Below are 18,971 nucleotides of genomic sequence, written 5' to 3'. Positions count from 1 at the left end.
TAAAAAACATCAGTTTGGAGCCTGGGCATCCGCAGAAGGAATCGTAAGTGGAACCAGACGCTGCATCCGAAATCGCCCACTTCCATACATGTTGGGTGTAACTAGTTCCAAAGTAATGAGTTACTGTAATTTAATCACTTTTCCCTTAAAAAAGTAAAGTAAGGGATTGCTCATGTTTTTTTCTGTATTTAATTACAGTTACTTCGGATGTAATTGAACTAAATACTGTGTAATGGGGAATTGACATTAAAATTCAAAGTCTAACTTTAAAATGCATGCATTAATGTAACTTTCCCACATTTGTAATACTTTCTGTATTACAGGTTTTTGGTACACATTTCATTTTACAAACGGCACCCCATAGCTGTTGTATTCCTTTTAATTGTTTACTTTTATCAAAAGCATATAGCCCTGCGAGGTAAAAATGAAAATACATGAAAATAAAAAGCTCTGAATGTGCTGTACTTGAAGAAAATTGAAAGCTTTGTTTCATGTGTTGTTTACTTGTACAAAACCCACGTTACGATGTTAATGCAACCTGTCTCTCATAATTTAAGTTGTTGCGCTTGTCATTACATCACATGGCAAATCTATGGCCCACACTCCAGTACAGTAGGTGGTGGATAAGCACCTCAAACGTAAGTTGCCAGCCACCCGCCATTGTAAAGGAACAGAAGAATTACTGAATGAATTAAAAGAGCCGTTTCATGTAAAGGGAAGTGAAAGTGACCTATTTGTCAGGTATGGTGACCCATACCCAAAATGGGGCCTCTGCATTTAACAGAGAGTAGTGAACACACAAATAGCAAGTGGTGAACACACGTACACCCGGAGCAGCTATCACTGCAGCGCCCGGGGAGCAAGTAGGGGTAAGGTGCCTTGCTCAAAACCACCTCCGTCATTTCCCTCCCTGAGAATCGAACCAGCTACCTTCTGGTCATGAGTCAAGCTCTCTAACCATTAGGCCACGACTGATCCTTGAATCACAGACAATTGGTCTTTATGTAATTGATGGTTTGTTGCATAGTGCATTTTATTAAGCAATGAAAGCAACAATGTATGGCTCAATAATTTTGTCACTAGTTGTGCTTGGCTGGATTATGGTGATAGTAAAGTCATATTGTCATATATTTTTAGATTTTGTGTCAATTGAGCTGAGGGTAGATATACGTTTTTTTAATATATATTGCATGTTTTCCATCCAATATGCACTAAAAGTCTCGCTGACCTCTCAAAGCATTGAGTAAGTCTGCTTGTGCTGAAGTGGAGGGTTTCCAAGACACTGTCAGACTGCAAACTTCCTTTTAGGGATGTCGAAGACCACAAAGAGTCCTCCATTTTATAACACTAATATGACATTAATAATTATTCACAGAAAGAAATTTCTGCATCTAAAAGAAAAATTTTGGTTTGCAATAAGTTTGGTTTGCATAAACATGCTGAATGTAAAATGATCAGAAATAATGTTACAATTTTAAGTTGTAAGGCACCAAGACCTTAAAGTCCTAGTGAACCGGAAGTTGTGATCGTTTTTACTTCCGTATTCTTTCACATTTCCGAGTGAAAAGGAATTTCAACGGAGAAAATTAGTGGGTGTGGCTTGCGTTTTTCAATGCGAATTGATTGGATGTGTAAAACCAGCTGGTGCATTGATTTTGAAATGAAACTGCAGCAGACTGACAGTTGAAGGGGAGGGGTTAACTGATGCTCCGGCCAAGCCGTCTAGTTTACATCATTTGAGTCATTTCAGGGCAGAAGTGCATTTTCAGATTTTAACTGAAGATTATGAGGGTACATGAATTTTAAAAAGAAAATAAGCCACATTGCTACTATAAACACTGGAATATTTCATGAAAAAATAAGAATTGTCACTTTTAATTTCACTGGGACTTTAAGACAACTGAAATGGTTAAACATAAACGGTATATTGAAACACACATTTACAAGATCTCATCTTAAGAAATATTTAAGGATCTGCATTATTTTTAGATCACTATTCAGACTAAGCAGATTTGTGACACGTGAACTCTTTTGTACAGAAGTCAGACTCTCATGCTTTCATTTGGAAACATCTCAAATCACGCTGATATAACATAGATCATCAGGTTCTACAGAACTTGTGAAGTCAATGTCCATTCAAGTGCATACTGCCAAAAAGCAATTTTACATACAGAAAATGTAAATGAGAAATTAATTTCAATTAAACTTTTTAGACACCAAAATTGCTGCTGTTTTTATGAAGCTAATGGCTGGAATACACTACAAGACTTTTAAAATCTGAACAGATTTCTTTTAAACTAGACATCATGCACTTGCAGACTTTTTGAAAGTTTCAGATAGAAACACACTAATTGATCAAATCTGCAGACTGGCACAGGCTTTCTGCAACAAGTCCAGAATGAAAATCTGGGAAAAATCTGGTAGTGTATTTTAGCCTTAAATTAGAAAAATACCCAACAGGTTTATGTGCACTTAGACTTTGGACCCATTGTACTATATGTCATGATCCGTGCCAGGATGAATATATTGCTCAGGCATTAAAGGTGGTCACTTACGCTTGTTTAGTTGAAATATTGCATTCTGACAGTTACAGATGGAAAAAAGAGTGGTGGTAGTTTAAAGGTCCTACGTCACTTAGGGGGAGGAGACGCAGTGAGAATAAACAGAGAGAGAGAGAGATTAGAAGAAAGAGAAATAGTTGCGCGGGTGTCTCTTCATTGCTTGATCATGTCTGATTACTCCACAACACTGCATCCAATCTGATCCTAACATTTACTTTGCTGGGAAAAGAGGGATATGTAAAGCTCGAGCAGATTGAGAAATAACATTTTCAACAAGAGTTCACACAGGTGAGTTTGGCTCTTTATTTTTACATTCTCTATTTGCCTACTCGGTTCATAAGGCAATTTATGATATTGATTTACATTGAAAATTCAGTAACTTTGATTTTCTTAATAACAGACAGAAACTTTTCCAAACCAGTGTGGTTATTTTGACATAACAATGAAAAAAAACATTTCTACATAACATTGTAAAAAATATATAATCAAGTAATTAATTTGACTTTTTCGTAGGAGTTGCATGCTGTTTGTAAAACCTATTAAAACGTTACATACTATTTGGTCAAAATTGTCAAGCTTATTGTTTTGTACACTCTGAAAATGCTACAAAATATAATTAATCTAATACCAGTTTTAGTCATTGTAAGTAAACTAGCAGTAAAAAAAAATGCTGGGTTAATGCTGGACAAAAAAGGGACAAACCCAAACGCTGGGTTGAATTATCCCAGAAAAGTTTTATATTATAAAATGTAACAATAAATGTGCTTGCCTTTTTGAAAGTGTGCGAATCCTTTTTTCTATTTTTGGATATATTTGCTGTGGATTTACGCACCTAAAGTTACTTGATATGTCGATATTTGGACTAATGTTTGGCACCACAACATTTTCCGTTTGTCCATTTTTAAATGTTAAAATTCTTTATTCTCAAAGTAAGCCACTTGTATTTTGATTATCCTGAAAAGTTAATATATTTATATGATGCGAAACATTTAAGCATAGAAACACTGGTGCTTGGAAAGCTGTCTCCATTGTCACAAAATGACACATCTCATCTTTAAGTGGTCATGCACGAGTCTTCAGCCATGTTTGACTTTTTGACCTTCACAGTCTGAGTTCTTATGCCTAAAGAAAATATACAGTTCTTCAGAAAAAATAAATAACCTTCAAAATTGCTAACCCAGTATTGATCTTTTATGTCTCTTGTCTCATTTTTGCGTTTGTCAAACTTCTGCAGGCATTTCCCATCAGTCACCAATGATCCAGCTCAACTGCTCATCCCCAGATTCCCTGTACATAACTGTGAATGCATCATGGTGCCCCGAAGGGAACAAGTGCCTTAGCACAGAAGACATGGCAGACCTTTGTCTGAGCCGCAGAGCTTACCTGGAGAAGAACATGGGGCCTTGCCATTCTCCCCTCTTCGTGCCTATGTGTGCCATCTACCTGCTCATCTTTATAGTTGGTGTGCTGGGCAACAGCCTGACCTGTATTGTCATCGCCCGGCACCGCGTAATGCGCACAACAACAAACTACTACCTGTTCAGCCTGGCGATTTCCGACCTTCTTGTCCTATTGCTGGGTCTCCCGTTGGAGATTTATGAACTTTGGAGCAATTATCCTTTTCTGTTAGGAGTTGCCGGCTGCTACTTCAAGACCTGCCTGTTCGAGACGGTCTGCTTTGCTTCCGTGCTCAACGTGACCGCCCTCAGCGCAGAACGCTACAGAGCAGTGGTGCATCCCCTCCATGCCAAATACACAGCGACACAAGCTCATGCCAAGCGGGTTATCATTGCATTATGGGGAATCTCTTTGTTGTGTGCTTTGCCCAATACCAGCCTGCATGGCATTGCTACATTAAAACCCCGTTTTGGACTCACATTCCCTGAGTCAGCCGTCTGTGTTCTGGTGCACGAAACCTGGATCTACAACCTGTTGGTGCAGGTGACAGCACTGCTGTTCTTCATACTGCCCATGTTGATGATCACTGTTTTGTATGTGCTCATCGGCCTGCAGTTGCATCGGGAAAGAGAGTGTTTTGATTCAATGACGGGGCTCAGTGAGGACGGATTGCATCAAAGGGCATGTCATCGCCAAGTCATAAAAATGCTTTGTGAGTTCAATTTCAAGCTCTGTTGGTATCTGTAAGCCACAATGTTTACATTTCACCATTCAGAGACACATTTTACTGAAGCAACTTACAGTGCATTTGGAGTACCAAGAAGAAAATTGTATTGCTGCACTTTCATACCTTGAGAGATTTGATGATTTTATTTTTTCTACAGAACACAGAAGATGATGTTTTGAAGAATGTTGGTAACTGAACAACGGCTGTACCCACTTGCATTGGTTTTGTGTCCATTTTAGCCAAGTGAATGGGTACCGCCGTTGTTCGGTTACCAACATTCTTCAAAATATCTTCTTTTTTGTTTTGCAGAAGGAAGAAAGTTATACAGGTTTGAAATGACAAGAGGGTGTGTAAATGATGACAGAATTTTCATTTTGGGGTGAAATCTCCCCCACTGTAAAAAGAATACGTTACTTTCCAAACCGTTAAGAAGGTAAAAGAAATTAAGAATCATACCTTGCAGATGTTAAGCTTGTGTACGTTCTCTGAATATAAAACTTAAAGTAAAGAAACACATAACGAATGAGAATTGAGAGTTGCCACCCTTTCTCCAGTTACGTTACATTCTCGTTCTGTGGTTTACGTAAGGCTACATGCACTTCAAGGAACCTCATGGAACACGTTAGAATAATCTATCCTGATAAACAGAGCCGGTACCCAACTGTGCTTTATCAGCCTCTTGTCATGTTATTGTAAATAAAAGCGAATCTGATTTAGTAATAGCATCATTTTGTATCTGGCTTATTGTAATTTTTGGTCAGCACTTCACTGTGTGGCCGACCTCCGAATTTTAACAAAACCTTAGAGAAACAAAATACTTTAGATCTAGGCAAGTTAATAAACACTGTCAGTCGCACAGATGTGTGCCAAGAGTAACAGTTTGTGTTATACTTTGAAACACATACAATTGCCTTGAAAAGTATTTAAACACTTATGTCTAGATTAGATTAAAAAAAACATTACACCAATGTTGACATCTGCAAAAAATTCCTTTAGAGTGCATTTCTTTTGTTTAAATCACTTTAACAAATACTTTTATAAAACGGTCAGTTCTGGTCCTTGATTCTGATTGGCTGAGCGGAGTTCTAAGCCGTTATAAAATACCTCAATATATAACGGCTGACCGCACCACATAGCCTAAATATCATATTATTTACTTTATTTTATGAAACCTTGCTAAGCATATGGAATAACCGTTTTATAAAAGCAATAAGCCCCGAGAAGCAGTGGGTTACAGTGCATTTTATAACAGCTACGGGGTTTTAGGCACTCCGCTTCACGTCGTGCCACAACGCCCTTAGCTGTTATAAAATGCACTGTAACCCACTGCTTCGCGGGGCTTATTGCTTTATTAACCAACTGGTCCTAGGTGATTTTAAATGGATGTGTTGCCTTAGTTTCCCTTATGTTCACTCAGGTGTACAAGTGTAGTTTGTCACATATTTGTGTCTTTTTGTTAAACGTTTTTCTTGAAAATTTAAAACCTGTATGACTTTCTTTCTTCTGCTGAACACAAAAGAAGATATTTTGAAGAATGTTGGTAACCAAACAACATTGGCCCCATTGACTTCCATTGTATTTTCACAAAACATCTTCTTTGTGTTTCACAGAAGAAAGAAAATCATACAGGTTTTGGATGTCATGACTGAAAAAATCACAACATTTTTATTTTGGATGAACAATCACTTTAAGTTTTCAAATACACTGTTGGTCTATCAACAGTATACATATAACACATTCCCTCTGTTTCACAGGTGCATTGGTGATCGTGTTTGGCATCTGCTGGGCCCCTTTTCATATCGATCGTGTCATGTGGAGCTACATTGACACCTGGACTGCCGAGCACCACCGTGTCTATGAGTACGTGCATCTCATGTCTGGTGTCTTCTTCTACCTGGGCTCAGTGGTCAATCCCATCCTGTATAACCTCATGTCTTCACGCTTCAGAGAAATGTTTCGTGAGGTGGTGTGCCAAAAAAGCCAGCGTCAGCTTTCCATAAGTAAGGTCACATTGCGCAGTGTTGTTTCTGCCACGCTTTCTGCCTCTCGTTCGTCCTCGCTTTCGGTGAAGTTTCACCCGCGTGGGCTGCCACAACCTCTCTAGAAATTACATGGAGATTCTGTTCAATTTATTGTCACAATGCCAAATCACTTGCAGCTGCTTGGAAAACAGAGCACTCAATACAGTTTACATTATCATTCGTTGACATGCTAAAATGTTACAATGATAATATGGGGTAACATATAACATGATAACATATATACTTTGCTATAATATTAGAATAATACCATCAAGAGGTAAATAACATGCGAGTAATGTCATCAAATGTAATTTATGTAAATCTGCAAAATTCCTGATAAAATTGTTAAGGAATTGTGTAGGAAGCTATATTTAATATATTTTCATATATATATATATTTCATATCACATTTTCATAGCTAATAAAATATTTATTTTTATTTTGACTATATTTGATTTTAAACTTTTGGCAATATATTCTTAATGATGTATATGGGAAGTTAAATAATAAAATTAGTCAAATCTGTTACACTATGAAAAAAATTGGAAAATATATATTGCAATAAATATTATTGTTGGCCGTCTTGTTTGTGCTTTGCATTTTATTAGTTATCTTCAGCTGTCTCTAATACAGATACATCTAAAAAAAATGAATATCGTGAAAAAAGTTTTTTGTCACTCATTTCAGAAAGTGAAACCCATATACAGTATATAGATTCATTACACATAGTGAAATATTTCAAGCCTTTATTTCTTGAAATTTTGATGATTATGACTTACAGATAATGAAAACCCAAAATTCAGTGTCTCAGAAAATTAGAATATTACATAAGATAGGCATGTCAGGCTTCTGAAAAGTATGTTCATTTCTTTGCACTCAATATTTGGTTAGGCCTCCTTTTGCATGAATTACTCAATGTGGCGTGGCATGGAGGCAATCAGCCTGTGGCACTGCTCAGGTGTAATGGAAGCCCAGGTTGCTTTGATAGCGGCCTTCAGGTCATCTGCATTGTTGGGTCTGGTGTCTCTCATCTTCCTCTTGATCAGGTCAGGCGGGTTTGCTGGCCAATCAAGCACAGTACCACCATGGTAATTGAACCAGCTTTTGGTACCTTTGGCAGTGTGGGCAGGTGCCAAGTCCTGCTGGAAAATGAAATCAGCATCTCCATAGGCTTGTCAGCAGAAGGAAGCATGAAGTGCTCTAAAATGTCCTGGTAGATGGCTACGTTGACCTTGGACCTCAGAAAACACAGTGGACCAACACCAGCAGATGACATGGCAGCCCAAATCATCACTGACTGTGGAAACTTCACACTGGACTTCAAGCAACATGGAATTTTGAATCTGGGACCTTGATTTCCAAATGAAATGCAAAATTTACTTTCATCTGAAAAGAGGACTTTGGTCCACTGTGTTTTCTGAAGTCCACAGGAAACGCAGCCATCTACCAGGAAATTTTAGAGCACTTCATGCTGGGCTATTTTTAGAAATTCTGTTATTATTCTTTAGTGTGAACTATATGTTAACATTTCTTTAGTGAAATAACTTGCTCAGGGCAGAACTAAATTAAAAATAAACCATAATTTTCAAAAATCCTTTCAATTTTCCAAAAGTTTCAGCTTTTTCCAGATTCTGCAAGGGGTGTGTAAACTCTTGAGCACAACTGTACCTGTATATCATAAAACTTTCCACTGCAACACTTCACTTACACAGTATCTACATTATATTATCACCCTTTGTGGGGATTAAACTAGGAATAGTCTGATATTTTAGCTCCTTCACATTTTTTGTTTGTTTTGAGGAGAAAACTATCACAATACATCTGTATTAATATGATTTTTTTCCAGTTTCAGTCTTAACTGAAGATAAATTGCCCTGCCATATCTATAACAATGCTTTGTAGTTTTTCGACCTTAAAATGATGTCTCTTAAATTATTTCAGTGGTAGAAAAACTCTTAACTGGATGAATTCTACTGCCGCTGCCACCTGAGCAGCCTCATAGTGGCTACAACACTCTGAAAGGTCTGTTTCGGGGTACACACAGCCCCACCCATTCCCTGCCTGCGAAAGAGTTTCCAAACAAAGTTTCTGCATTCCCTCTATCGTTTTTGTTCCATCAGCATAGTCAACAAATTCATGTGTAATTGCGCTGTCCATGGGGACGCTTATACAGCAAAATTATTTACAACCTTGGTAACAGACAATAGCCCTTATCAACCACATGGGGAAACTGTGAGCAAAAGTTCTATAGTGTTGCTTTAAAAATGTCATTGCCATTGTTTTGTCTCAAGATGCACACCAGTAATTTAGAGAAAGGCGATTGAAAGAGTTTGACTTTCCTACAAGTAATGTTTTTATCTGAGGCATTTCATTAAAAGTGTTATGCATAATATGACAAATACTTGTAATACTAAAATTAATTTTATTATGGTCCATGTAGATTACAGTATATCACCCTGCCCAGTACAATGTGTCTATATTGTGAATTTCAAGATGTTACTGTGAAGTCACATGTAAGATAACAAGATATCAATACATCTGTATACATTTAAAAAACACCGATTAACTCCTGTAGAACAAAAAACTGTTATAAATGACAAATAATAAGCTTCTCCTCACCGGAGAAAAATGTCTGCCAAAAAATTAGTAACAGTAAATCTTTAAAAGCAGTGTAAACAGAACTGACCTGACCATCGGTTGGATTTCAGAAATGCATTTGAATTAAGCTATAACGATGTCCCATGTTTTTTGGAAGTCTCAGTGGCAGCATATTTCTTTTCAAACTGCGGCACATCAAACTTCCTCTTGCAGCCGGCATAATTCATATAACGGATTTTCCCAAAAATGGGCCTCTCTGCCCAGCCCTGGTCATGAATGCCACAGATGGACCACATGCAACCTGCAAGAAACAATACGGAGAAAATATGAAATAGAATAATCAACGATAAAAGACATTGAGAACTGAATGTATTCATTAAATAACTCATACTATTACCTATATTATTTCACAATATACCTACAATATTTTTAAAGTGGCAAAATTTAGTATTATACTGCATTAATAAGGCCACGAATCAATGATTACTTGATCATTAATGTATCATATGTATTTGATCCACCGTAGCAATCAAAACACCATCATGTTTCTCACCCACAAATCCATTGGGGTCACATCCATCCAAGGAATAGTGATCATTGAAATATAAGGCAATAGAGAGGGCTTCTTCAGGGGATGCAGTCCATTCCAGGATCTTCTTCGCCCAGTACATGCGCAGGAAGCCATGCATCTTTCCTTCTAGCACCAGTTGTCGCTAAATCAAAACTTTGTTCAGTTATTTACTACAGCTATCCTATACAAAGAACTGTAGTAGTACCTTGGTCTAGTAATCCAATTAAAAACAACATTTAAAAAAACAATAAAAAAACATTTACAGTAATGCATCACAGTAATACATCAGTGGTCATTAAACTGAGATTGTTATTTTAAAGCTACCTGTGCTGCATTCCACAGCTGCTCATGGGTCTCGCTGTTCTCCAGCTGCTCTTTGGTGTAAATGTACGTCCGGCGGTCTTTAGCGTGGTCCTGCAAAGTCTTCTTTGCCCATTCATATGCACCTGTGCAAAACAATAAATAAACAGTGAAACAAAAGATGACAGATTTCAAAAGACCAATTTTCTGCATCCACCATCTAAAAAAAATGTTGATAGTATTATCAAAACACTGCATTAGACTTTAACTGACAACACCACTCACCTGAAATGTTGTCATAGTTGGGATTGTAGAAACAGAAGTTGTCAGCGAGCTCCCGGCGCACAACCAGCTCTTCTGTAAATGACGCCACAGACTCGCTGAAGCTCTTCTCCTGCTTGACCTGCATCACGATGCGCTGAGAGGACAGCTGACCTTCAAGAAAAAAAATGAAGAGAAAGACAAAAGGATCATTCTATACTGTGTCACCTTGGATCTTCAATCAGATGAGATGACTGAGATGACATTTTTAAGCTAACACCTGTTCACAACATCTATAAGAAATTATAGACAGATATAAAATGAGGACAGAATAAGATATACATCCCTCAAACATAAACCTTACCACCAATTAAAGTAATTTACAACAAGTTTTACCTTACAGTACGCAATGTCGGTAATTATAACAAAAACACAATACTACAATTGTTTACAGGCTGTACAATTTGAATGCAGACTGACCAGTGTGGATCCACGGTGACAGATTGCTGACAGCATCAGAGTTGGGATTATTCCTGTGTGTGGCAAAGAGACGAAGACGCTGATCAATAAAGGACTCAAGCATGGCCATACCACCAGAGGTGCCAGGGTGGGCCCAATCCACCTCTCCAACACTCCGGTCCACCTCAAGAGATGACAGCACCTTCTCCCAGTCTATCGGCTAATGAGAGACAACAATATTCAGTAAGATAACGGCGAAAACAAAAAACGTGTTTAGTATCACAGGAATTTCTCATGCAAATAATCAATGTCATAATGCATTTGGAAAAGTGGTCTAAAAACATAAACACCAAATGGGCATCCAACCTTTGCTGCACGAGAAGCAGTGTGGGGGTGCGTGTCCACAGGCGGGATCTCTGTGAGGAATTCTGGGAGAAGTTTGGTGATTTTCCCCCTTATAGTCCTGGCTCCATATTCCAGCTTCCCAGATGCTTCCCAGCATGGTACCACATTATGTGCATCAACCTTAATGTAAAACAATGATGATGTGACATTTAAGAATTGAGATGCGAATCCATGATTAACCCTTTATTCCCATGAATGCTTATGCCACTGAACGTTCATAATATCCTTATAAGAATCCTAACAGCTTAGATCTGTCTTTTTAACATTTTAACGATCCAGTGTTCTACTTCAGATCTGTTTTTAATTGGTAGATGGATTTAGGGTAGGATGACTATGTAGAATGGTAGTAGCAAAAAGTAGAGTTGAAACAACGATCTTAGACGTTAAATACAGAAAATACAAAATTACACAAAACAAATGGCATACCTGAATGAAAGGTATATCAGAGGGAAGATCTTGTTTAACGGTTTCATTCAACTGAAGAGAGATTTTGAGGGGGTTAAAGTCAGTCACCACTGCCCCGAAGTTCCATTCTTTAACAAAGGTTGGCAGATTTTGTCCAGGCTCTCCTGACAATAGATGGAATTGAATATCCAGGCCTTTGCATTCCTTTAACAAGACATACAAATGGTTTGAATACTAAATATCCCTGCTATGTGAACTTGCGTAGAAAAACATAAAAGCTCTGTAAAATGAAACACCAAGGCTCTCTAAATAAAGAGTCAAGGGAGTGGCCAAGTACTATTATTAGGGTAATTCCAGCATTATGGATGTGACATTTGCAGTCTTAAAATATAAATTCTCAGAGAATATATTTACTACAAATACATTGAACTGTCTGTTGATAATTTCCGAAACCCCTGTTAATGAGTCACAACATCAGAAAAATATCAGTCTACATGCACAAATTTCCTATTAAAAAAAAAGAGAAATAAACATGCCTTATGGATGTGAAAAAAGGACGAAGTTTTTGAGAGACGACATACTTTGTAGGAGTTCTGTTAATTAAAATGCACAACTAGAAGCAATAATAGGATACTGTAATTCCTAGTGTAGATTTTGGCGGAATTTGAAGTTTAATCATCCCAGTAATAGAAATATGGTGTGGTATTTGTAGTGTATACCGGTAGAATCTGTTTTGGAGCACATATAGTCTACTTGTCAACTGAACATAAACCCACTCGTGCACTTTATACTACGACTATACCTTTGCCACTTCTCGCAATCCTTTCAACATAAAGGCATACTGTCGGTAAGCTGCATCCATATACCGTGGCACCAGACAGAAGCAGACGTGCAGAGGAAGTTTCTCAGTCAGCGCGAGCTGCTGAGCGTAGATCAGCGCCCAGTTATCTGAAACACAACGACAAAAGGTGTTACTGAATTCTAGTCGAATCAGCTAACCTTCTTCTTCCTATGTTCTTTACTATGTTTACCTTGCATTCGTTGATCCCGGAACATCCAGTAAAGCACCCCATCAGATCCCTGCTTGATTTTCTGACAGTCAGACAAATACCGGAGGCGCTTCTTGTTGAATTCGCATCCCTGTGCTTCTCTGCGGAGCTGAACCACTTCCGCCTCCAGCCAGCCGGGCTCCCTGTCCCTCTTCCCCGCTTTCACTCTTGCGAGCTTCGGCTGCTTTCCATCGGCGCTGCTCGGTGACTCTTTCTTACGTTTTAGGTTGGGTTTGTTTCCAGGCATGGTGATACAACGTTGGGACTGGATTGGACCTCTGATGGCACCAAGCAGCACTCTGCTGTATCTGATGCACTCACGCGTAGAACAGAATCTACAAATATACGAAAGTTTAGGATCTAAGAAGGAAAACAGACTTGATTAACAAAAGCATGGTACTTTATGTTTTGTATACAGTACACAATGTATTACGAAAGAGAGGCAGGTATGCATTACCTAATATGTAGCATACGTTGATTTTCCAAACGTTTGCTACAAAAATTTTGATTTGATTTGCGGTTGGCAGTCAACTTTAAAGATGCATTACCCAAAAAATCGGTTGTTTCTGTAAATTTATTTTATTGTGATGCAGCACGCTACACGAGTGTGGAGTATTGTATTCCAAGACGTGTTTTGTAACTTCGCTTATTGGCCAATGACTCCCGTGGGCGGCGGGACTTACGAGTCTGCTGTTACCCAACGAGGCATTTTGTCTTGAAACTGTTATTATCATATAATGCATTGGCTTATATATTATGTGAAACCGAACAGTGTGAACAATATTAAACAGACAAAGGTACGATAAGCGACTTTTACTTTTTTAGCCTTTTGCTAATCTCCGCTAGATGTTAATCAAGAACACGCCCCCACTCTAAATTCCCGCCTTCCAAAACATGTCAGCAAATCAGATGTCAGCTAAAATGATTGACAGTCAGAAACGTTTCATTAACTAAAAGAGATGCAATATTTTTTTATAGGGTGTTGTTAACACATATGAGATTGATCAAAACACATATTTCGGAGATATCTGTTTGGTAGAAGGGTCGTAAATGTGTGGGATTTAAATAAAATGTGCGTAGATTCGCGCATGCGCAGAAACGTTACTGTTAAATGAAAGCTGTAGTGATGGGAAATTCGGATCATTTTACTGACTCGGATCTTTGAGTCTCGTTCAGCAAAATGAACGAATCTTTTTTCGAGTCATATCGTTCATTTCGTTCATTATGCAAACGTTGATCACATTACAAACAATACAAAACTATAATGCTATAAGAAACAGAAAAGATTAATTCATTGTTTACCTGGGTCTTTAGTCTATGATTAGCTCACCACACCTCTTATCTGACAAGTCCTCGGGTTTGACTCCTTCGTTCATCACGTGACAGCGTCGTAAGCTAAACCAATGCAGTCTGAGCCGGAAAGAGAATTGATTAGTTCACCTCTCGAGTCTTCGGGTTTGAATCGTTCGTTCTTCTTGAATTCCAGTACAGGACCCATAGAATGTTGCGCAATGCGCATGCGCGGCTGAACGAATCACTCCCTACGACGACTCGTTCTTCCCGAGTCACATTAAAGATTCGTTCGTTCAAGAACGACCCATCACTAGAAAGCTGGCCAGAGTGCGGAGCATATCAGTTTATTCAGCTAGATTGTTGGATCGCCCGTCTGTCGTTTCCATCTTTATATCAAACATAGACCGAATTAAATAATGAGCAAATCTAGTTTTAAATCAGGGGGTGTTGCGAGTACCGAGGCAGTGGATAAAGTGGACATGTCTTTAGGTTAGGCCACAGATAAAACTGGTCGAATGTGTTTAGCTGACTAGCATTCCCTTATCTTACATGTTATTTATCAGAGTCTGATTCGATTCAAGCGTCGCAACAGTCGTTAGATATTGTTTTACGATACACGTATGTCGTTTATCGGTTTAATTGTGATTAACTTTCTAAGTTATCACTGATGTAATGAACTAGCACGAAGATGTTAAACTCATACTCTATCATTTTTCAAATGTTATTCATGTTTATTTAAAGCATAATTGTTACTTACATGCTTGTTGTAGTAGTTTTCTTGCTGTTTAATAAACAGTCCAGTAGTTTTTGAATTGAAGTGATAGATATTTTTCTTATTTAATTTGTTGCAATTTCATTTTACAGATGATATTATCATGCTAAATAAGAAGCAGAAACAAATGCAGACCCAGAAGACAAAGCGCAGGCCCCCTTTGAAAGGCGGCCTTACCCAAGGGAAGACAAATGGGGCAAGAGCTGGTTTTCCATTGAAAAGAGGTCAGTATGCAATATTTTCTAGGGTTACGAGATTCTTTACAACGTCCATGTGCTGTTACATTTTACCCCATTTAAAAACATTAATGCTGTTCCAGTAGGAGGTGTTGTGAATAAACGCTTCGCTCAAAACCGTAAACTTCTGCCCACTTCTGTGGCCAGACGTCGTGGCCAGGGGGTCATCACTGGCTTGGCAGCGAGGAAGAATGCTGCTCTGCTTAAAGGTATCAGTCCACTCAATCGACCTGCTCAGAACCGGACAATGCTGAACCGACAGGGTGCCAACAGATCAGCTTTGTACCAGGTATGAAATCCTGTGATGTGTTGGAAATAGTGCTGGGGGATGGTGGCATAGTCTGGGCATCAAAGGTGCTTTTGTGGTCATCCATGTGTGATTAAATCGGTGCAACATTTTACATATTTTACAGAGATCTCAGCCATTTGTCCAACGGCGTGACATGCAGCAGCGACAGATGCAGCTCCAAAGGAGACCGAACAGGCAGATGGATTCCCAGAAACTCCAGGGCTTCGTTTCCCGCGGACCCTTTCGGCTTCAGAGGAAATGGTATAACTTGAATTAAAGCCAAGATGCAGAGATGTTGGGGAACGGGAGGCAGGAGTAGGGTTGATCAAAATGAGCATTTTATTGAATAAATCTTAGTTGCTTTGTGATCAGTGCTAATTCTAACTTTGTCTAAACAGAACAAATCCACCAGTATTGTTGTTATACCATGCAAAGCCAGTGAGAAAATTACTGCTTTAAAACATTGCCCTGTGATGTTATCGAAAACCTTGATATGAAGACAATCCAGTGTCTTTAAAACCTGTTTATATTACTTTAAAGCTGTTTTGCACCTATTTAAATTATGAAAAACGCTATGAAAGTGATGGATAAAGCCACAAGAAAAAGGTGTAGGTAAAATTATTTTACTTGTATTAAAAGACTAGTTTTTGAAAACGTCTCTTCTCTTTGGTCATCTACTCTTTAGGAACGCTCCCTCTGCTCCGCAAACTCAGAGAGACGCCCGCCAGGCCACCTTTCTTTTCAGAAGAGGACTTAAGGTAGAAAGTCAATCACCTTGATTTATCCTTGATTTAATGCTTTGAAATGCAACATTGACCTTTTTTCAGCAGATTCATCTGGTCATGGGGCATGCAACTTTACAGCTTGTGTGTGTTGCTAGATCTTTTTATCTACATAAATTTGTAGTGATGTTCAAGAAAGCGTGGAATTATCAGTAATGTACAGAAAATAATTGCTTTTCATATCCTCAATCTTCCTGATATTTACTTGAGTATCATTCTAAGGCACAATCAAAATGTCAGGTTAGGTAACAGTACTACAGTCTAAATAGAATAGTAGGTATGGAATTTGATTTATTCAAAGCCATGATGTTATTATCACTTTGTTTTCATAGGTTCATGCACAGGTTCAAAAGACAAAGTCAGGCCCACCCACACAGAGAACTCGCTCGTAAGTACACAGCATTGAGAAACTATTTTTAGAAATGTACCACAAACAAGTACTTGCTGGATTGTTAGTCTTCTATACTTACTTTGGACTACCCTCACCCTTTTCCACCAGGTGGCGCACTTCTACAAACAACTCTGGCATCCTCACTGTGTCGATAGACAACCCCTCAGCTCGAACACAACCCGAGTATGTATACTAATGTTAAACACAGATGCATGATTACACTGCAGGTTTTTTGTGTGTCTTTTAGATCATGCTTTTTTTTAGTAATAATAACTGGACTAAGTACATTAGTGTTGTTCAGTTGCAATTGGTAGTCACTTAAAATTGTATCATTCAAAATGTATAGGTCTCTCCCTAATGGTTACATATTTAGATTTGTTCAGAAGCAGCCTTCCAGATGGTAACGGCTTCTTGTTTGTTGCTCTAGCTTCTGTGTTTCTTACTTTTGAAACTCATCAGGATACTATGACGCTCTTGTCACGTTTCTCATTTGTAAGTTGCTTTGGATAAAAGCGTCTACTAAATGAATAAATGTAAATAAGACTGGCCTGTTTCAAAACCACACCCATTTGTTTTAATCTTGTCATTTTAGTTTGACAGGTTTTGCCTTTGGGACTTCTTCCAACACAACTTTTATGCTGGGAGATCTTTTGGCACACAGAACTAAAAGCATTTCTCATTTGCAGGCATGCTCAGTCTTGGTCTCTGCGCCCCTTAACGTCAACACGCTTGTCACCTCAATCTAAAGAAGAGTCAGAGAGGAAACCGCCTAAAGGTGTCGCCCTGCAGTTTGACATCAACAGTGTTGGAAAACAGGTAGGCCAACTCTCAGCCCTCTAGTTGAGAAACACTTCTTTCATCTTAAATTCCCTATTACTTCCCAGAAGTGTTGTCAGGGTTTTTTTGTTAGTTACACCGTTAAGAGATATTGCCACACTGTCGACTTTCCAGTTATGTTTGAAAATACATGAGGCTATTGAGGACATGCAATTAAAGCAAAGCTTCTAATGGCATTTTCCGTTTTTTTACATAGATAAATGTATTTAAAGGAATGTAGGGTTTATAGAAATCTAATAAAGGGTTAAAGTCACCTAAAATAGACATCCTTTTTTAACAGTTGAACAAGATGAAATTGTCTGTGGTAGTCAACCACATACCTCACGTGCTGTTGACAGAGCTCAAGTTGTATTTAACCGGATTGCCACAGTTTCTTTAAAAAGGTTTCACTTGAGTCAGAGTTCTGCTATCAAAAGCTTTTTGTTCTAGCACTGTAGCAGAAAACCTCAACCTAATGAGGTGACGGGTCAATTCTGGTAAATCTGATTGTGACTGTTATTCTACTTTACTATATCAGACTGGAATGACCCTCAACGAACGGTTCCGCATTCTGAAGGACCAATGCGTGGCAGCAGCACATCAGAGCAGCAAAGGAGGTCGATTCGTCACTGTGGCCTAGATCTGAACTCTGAGACGTTGGTCACATGTCCCTCTATTTCTGTTCTCGCACCAATGCTACAGAATGAAGCAGACAAACAAGGACCAGAGCTGAACTTGCACTGTTCATGACTCATTTCAATGTATTGAAGAGACTTTATCAGAAATCAGATGTGCTGGTTTTCTGGAAGAGTTGGGGAAGTGGTTCACTTTTTTTTAAATGCCTTCTGTTCTATCCTCACAAAGCAAGTAAAACTGTTGTATCTACATTTGTTTATATTGTGTTGTCTTCTAAATGGCCATTTATTTGACAGAGTCCTGTTTTTTTATATGCATTGTATTATTGCAGCTAACAATGACCTTTAAAGTTTTTGTCTCGGAATTTAAAATCCATGTCTTTGTTTTTCCTAACACCCTTGTATAAGCAGATTGCATTTTTGTACAGCGAAAAGACTGTTTTAAAGATGTTTTATAATGTTTCAATTAAATGCAATGTTATGCAACAAATGTTGGTTTTCAAAATTTTGATCCCAAACAGATTCTTGTTAGAAAATAGAAATACACTAAATAAAATGCAATACCTTAAAATGTTTAAAACTATTGAAATGTTACTTAATATGTACACCAACATTGTTTAATTTGACACTACATCTTATCATATTTCTAATACCAATTAGGTGTTCTCCCTGTTCTTAGTACTGTACTGTAATTGTAGACATGAGTTTTGTTGTACTGCCTTGAATTTAAGCATATTTAGTAAAGCAGAAATTAAATGGCACAGTCGAAAGTAAGACAAATAGATTCAACATAGCAAAAAATGAAGTTGATATGAATATTCAAATATTTCATTTTTACTTCATTTTTTAATGAGCCTCACAAAGAATTGCTACAAAATCTGTTATCATGACAGATTGTCACACAGATTTAAATAGCTAAAACATTTTTCCAGAATATATACATTCAAAAATTAGTATTAAAGGCATAGTTAAACCAAAAATGTATATTCTGTCATGAATTAC

General features: G+C 38.1%; 3 protein-coding genes across 9 annotated transcripts; 2 read left to right on the top strand and 1 right to left on the bottom strand.

Moving 5' to 3' along the window:
* The first annotated feature begins 3,815 nt into the window (after positions 1-3,815).
* Positions 3,816-6,790, top strand: nmur1b (neuromedin U receptor 1b). Its single transcript, XM_057333127.1, has 2 exons — positions 3,816-4,671; positions 6,441-6,790. Exons 1-2 carry the CDS (start codon positions 3,816-3,818, stop codon positions 6,788-6,790), a joined length of 1,206 nt encoding a protein of 401 aa, XP_057189110.1.
* A 642-nt stretch (positions 6,791-7,432) lies between these two features.
* Positions 7,433-14,124, bottom strand: cpdp (CPD photolyase). Of its 5 annotated transcripts, none has more exons than XM_057333113.1 (11): positions 13,213-13,388; positions 12,738-13,090; positions 12,509-12,654; positions 11,728-11,910; positions 11,263-11,421; positions 10,918-11,116; positions 10,462-10,611; positions 10,201-10,322; positions 9,859-10,018; positions 9,394-9,606; positions 7,433-7,849 (listed from the first exon to the last, which is right to left on the bottom strand). In XM_057333113.1, exons 1-10 carry the CDS (start codon positions 13,224-13,226, stop codon positions 9,434-9,436), a joined length of 1,659 nt encoding a protein of 552 aa, XP_057189096.1. In that variant the 5' UTR covers positions 13,227-13,388; the 3' UTR covers positions 7,433-7,849; positions 9,394-9,433. The 5 variants fall into 5 exon arrangements, with proteins under 5 accessions (XP_057189096.1, XP_057189097.1, XP_057189100.1 ...); XM_057333114.1 differs by having other exon boundaries at positions 7,433-7,846; XM_057333117.1 differs by lacking the exons at positions 7,433-7,849; positions 13,213-13,388 and adding an exon at positions 14,058-14,124 and having other exon boundaries at positions 7,872-9,606.
* Positions 13,000-18,854, top strand: LOC130553900 (UAP56-interacting factor-like). 3 transcript variants are annotated; one of them, XM_057333131.1, is made up of 9 exons: positions 13,000-13,151; positions 14,913-15,044; positions 15,140-15,345; positions 15,470-15,606; positions 16,031-16,103; positions 16,460-16,515; positions 16,627-16,701; positions 17,205-17,334; positions 17,873-18,854. In XM_057333131.1, exons 2-9 carry the CDS (start codon positions 14,924-14,926, stop codon positions 17,972-17,974), a joined length of 900 nt encoding a protein of 299 aa, XP_057189114.1. In that variant the 5' UTR covers positions 13,000-13,151; positions 14,913-14,923; the 3' UTR covers positions 17,975-18,854. The 3 variants fall into 3 exon arrangements, with proteins under 3 accessions (XP_057189114.1, XP_057189113.1, XP_057189112.1); XM_057333130.1 differs by lacking the exon at positions 13,000-13,151 and adding an exon at positions 14,349-14,537 and having other exon boundaries at positions 15,143-15,345; positions 17,873-18,853; XM_057333129.1 differs by lacking the exon at positions 13,000-13,151 and adding an exon at positions 14,349-14,537 and having other exon boundaries at positions 17,873-18,850.
* Positions 18,855-18,971: the final 117 nt, after the last annotated feature.

This window comes from Triplophysa rosa, linkage group LG5, assembly GCF_024868665.1.
Source record: "Triplophysa rosa linkage group LG5, Trosa_1v2, whole genome shotgun sequence".
In the NCBI taxonomy this organism is placed as follows: domain Eukaryota; kingdom Metazoa; phylum Chordata; class Actinopteri; order Cypriniformes; family Nemacheilidae; genus Triplophysa; species Triplophysa rosa.
This window is presented reverse-complemented; position numbering and strand designations above follow the sequence as displayed.

Excerpts from the sequence above, each read along its gene's own strand:
- cpdp (XM_057333113.1), bottom strand. Across the intron at positions 11,911-12,508 it reads GATTGCGAGAAGTGGCAAAG|GAATGCAAAGGCCTGGATAT; the intron begins GTATAGTCGTAG and ends GTCTTGTTAAAG. Across the intron at positions 10,612-10,917 it reads GTCACCGTGGATCCACACTG|GTCAGCTGTCCTCTCAGCGC; the intron begins GTCAGTCTGCAT and ends TTTTTCTTGAAG.
- nmur1b (XM_057333127.1), top strand. The coding sequence starts at position 3,816 with ATGATCCAGCTCAACTGCTCATCCCCAGATTCCCTGTACATAACTGTG. Across the intron at positions 4,672-6,440 it reads CCAAGTCATAAAAATGCTTT|GTGCATTGGTGATCGTGTTT; the intron begins GTGAGTTCAATT and ends TCTGTTTCACAG.
- LOC130553900 (XM_057333129.1), top strand. The coding sequence starts at position 14,465 with ATGAGCAAATCTAGTTTTAAATCAGGGGGTGTTGCGAGTACCGAGGCA. Across the intron at positions 14,538-14,912 it reads TAAAGTGGACATGTCTTTAG|ATGATATTATCATGCTAAAT; the intron begins GTTAGGCCACAG and ends TTCATTTTACAG. Across the intron at positions 16,516-16,626 it reads CCCACACAGAGAACTCGCTC|GTGGCGCACTTCTACAAACA; the intron begins GTAAGTACACAG and ends CTTTTCCACCAG.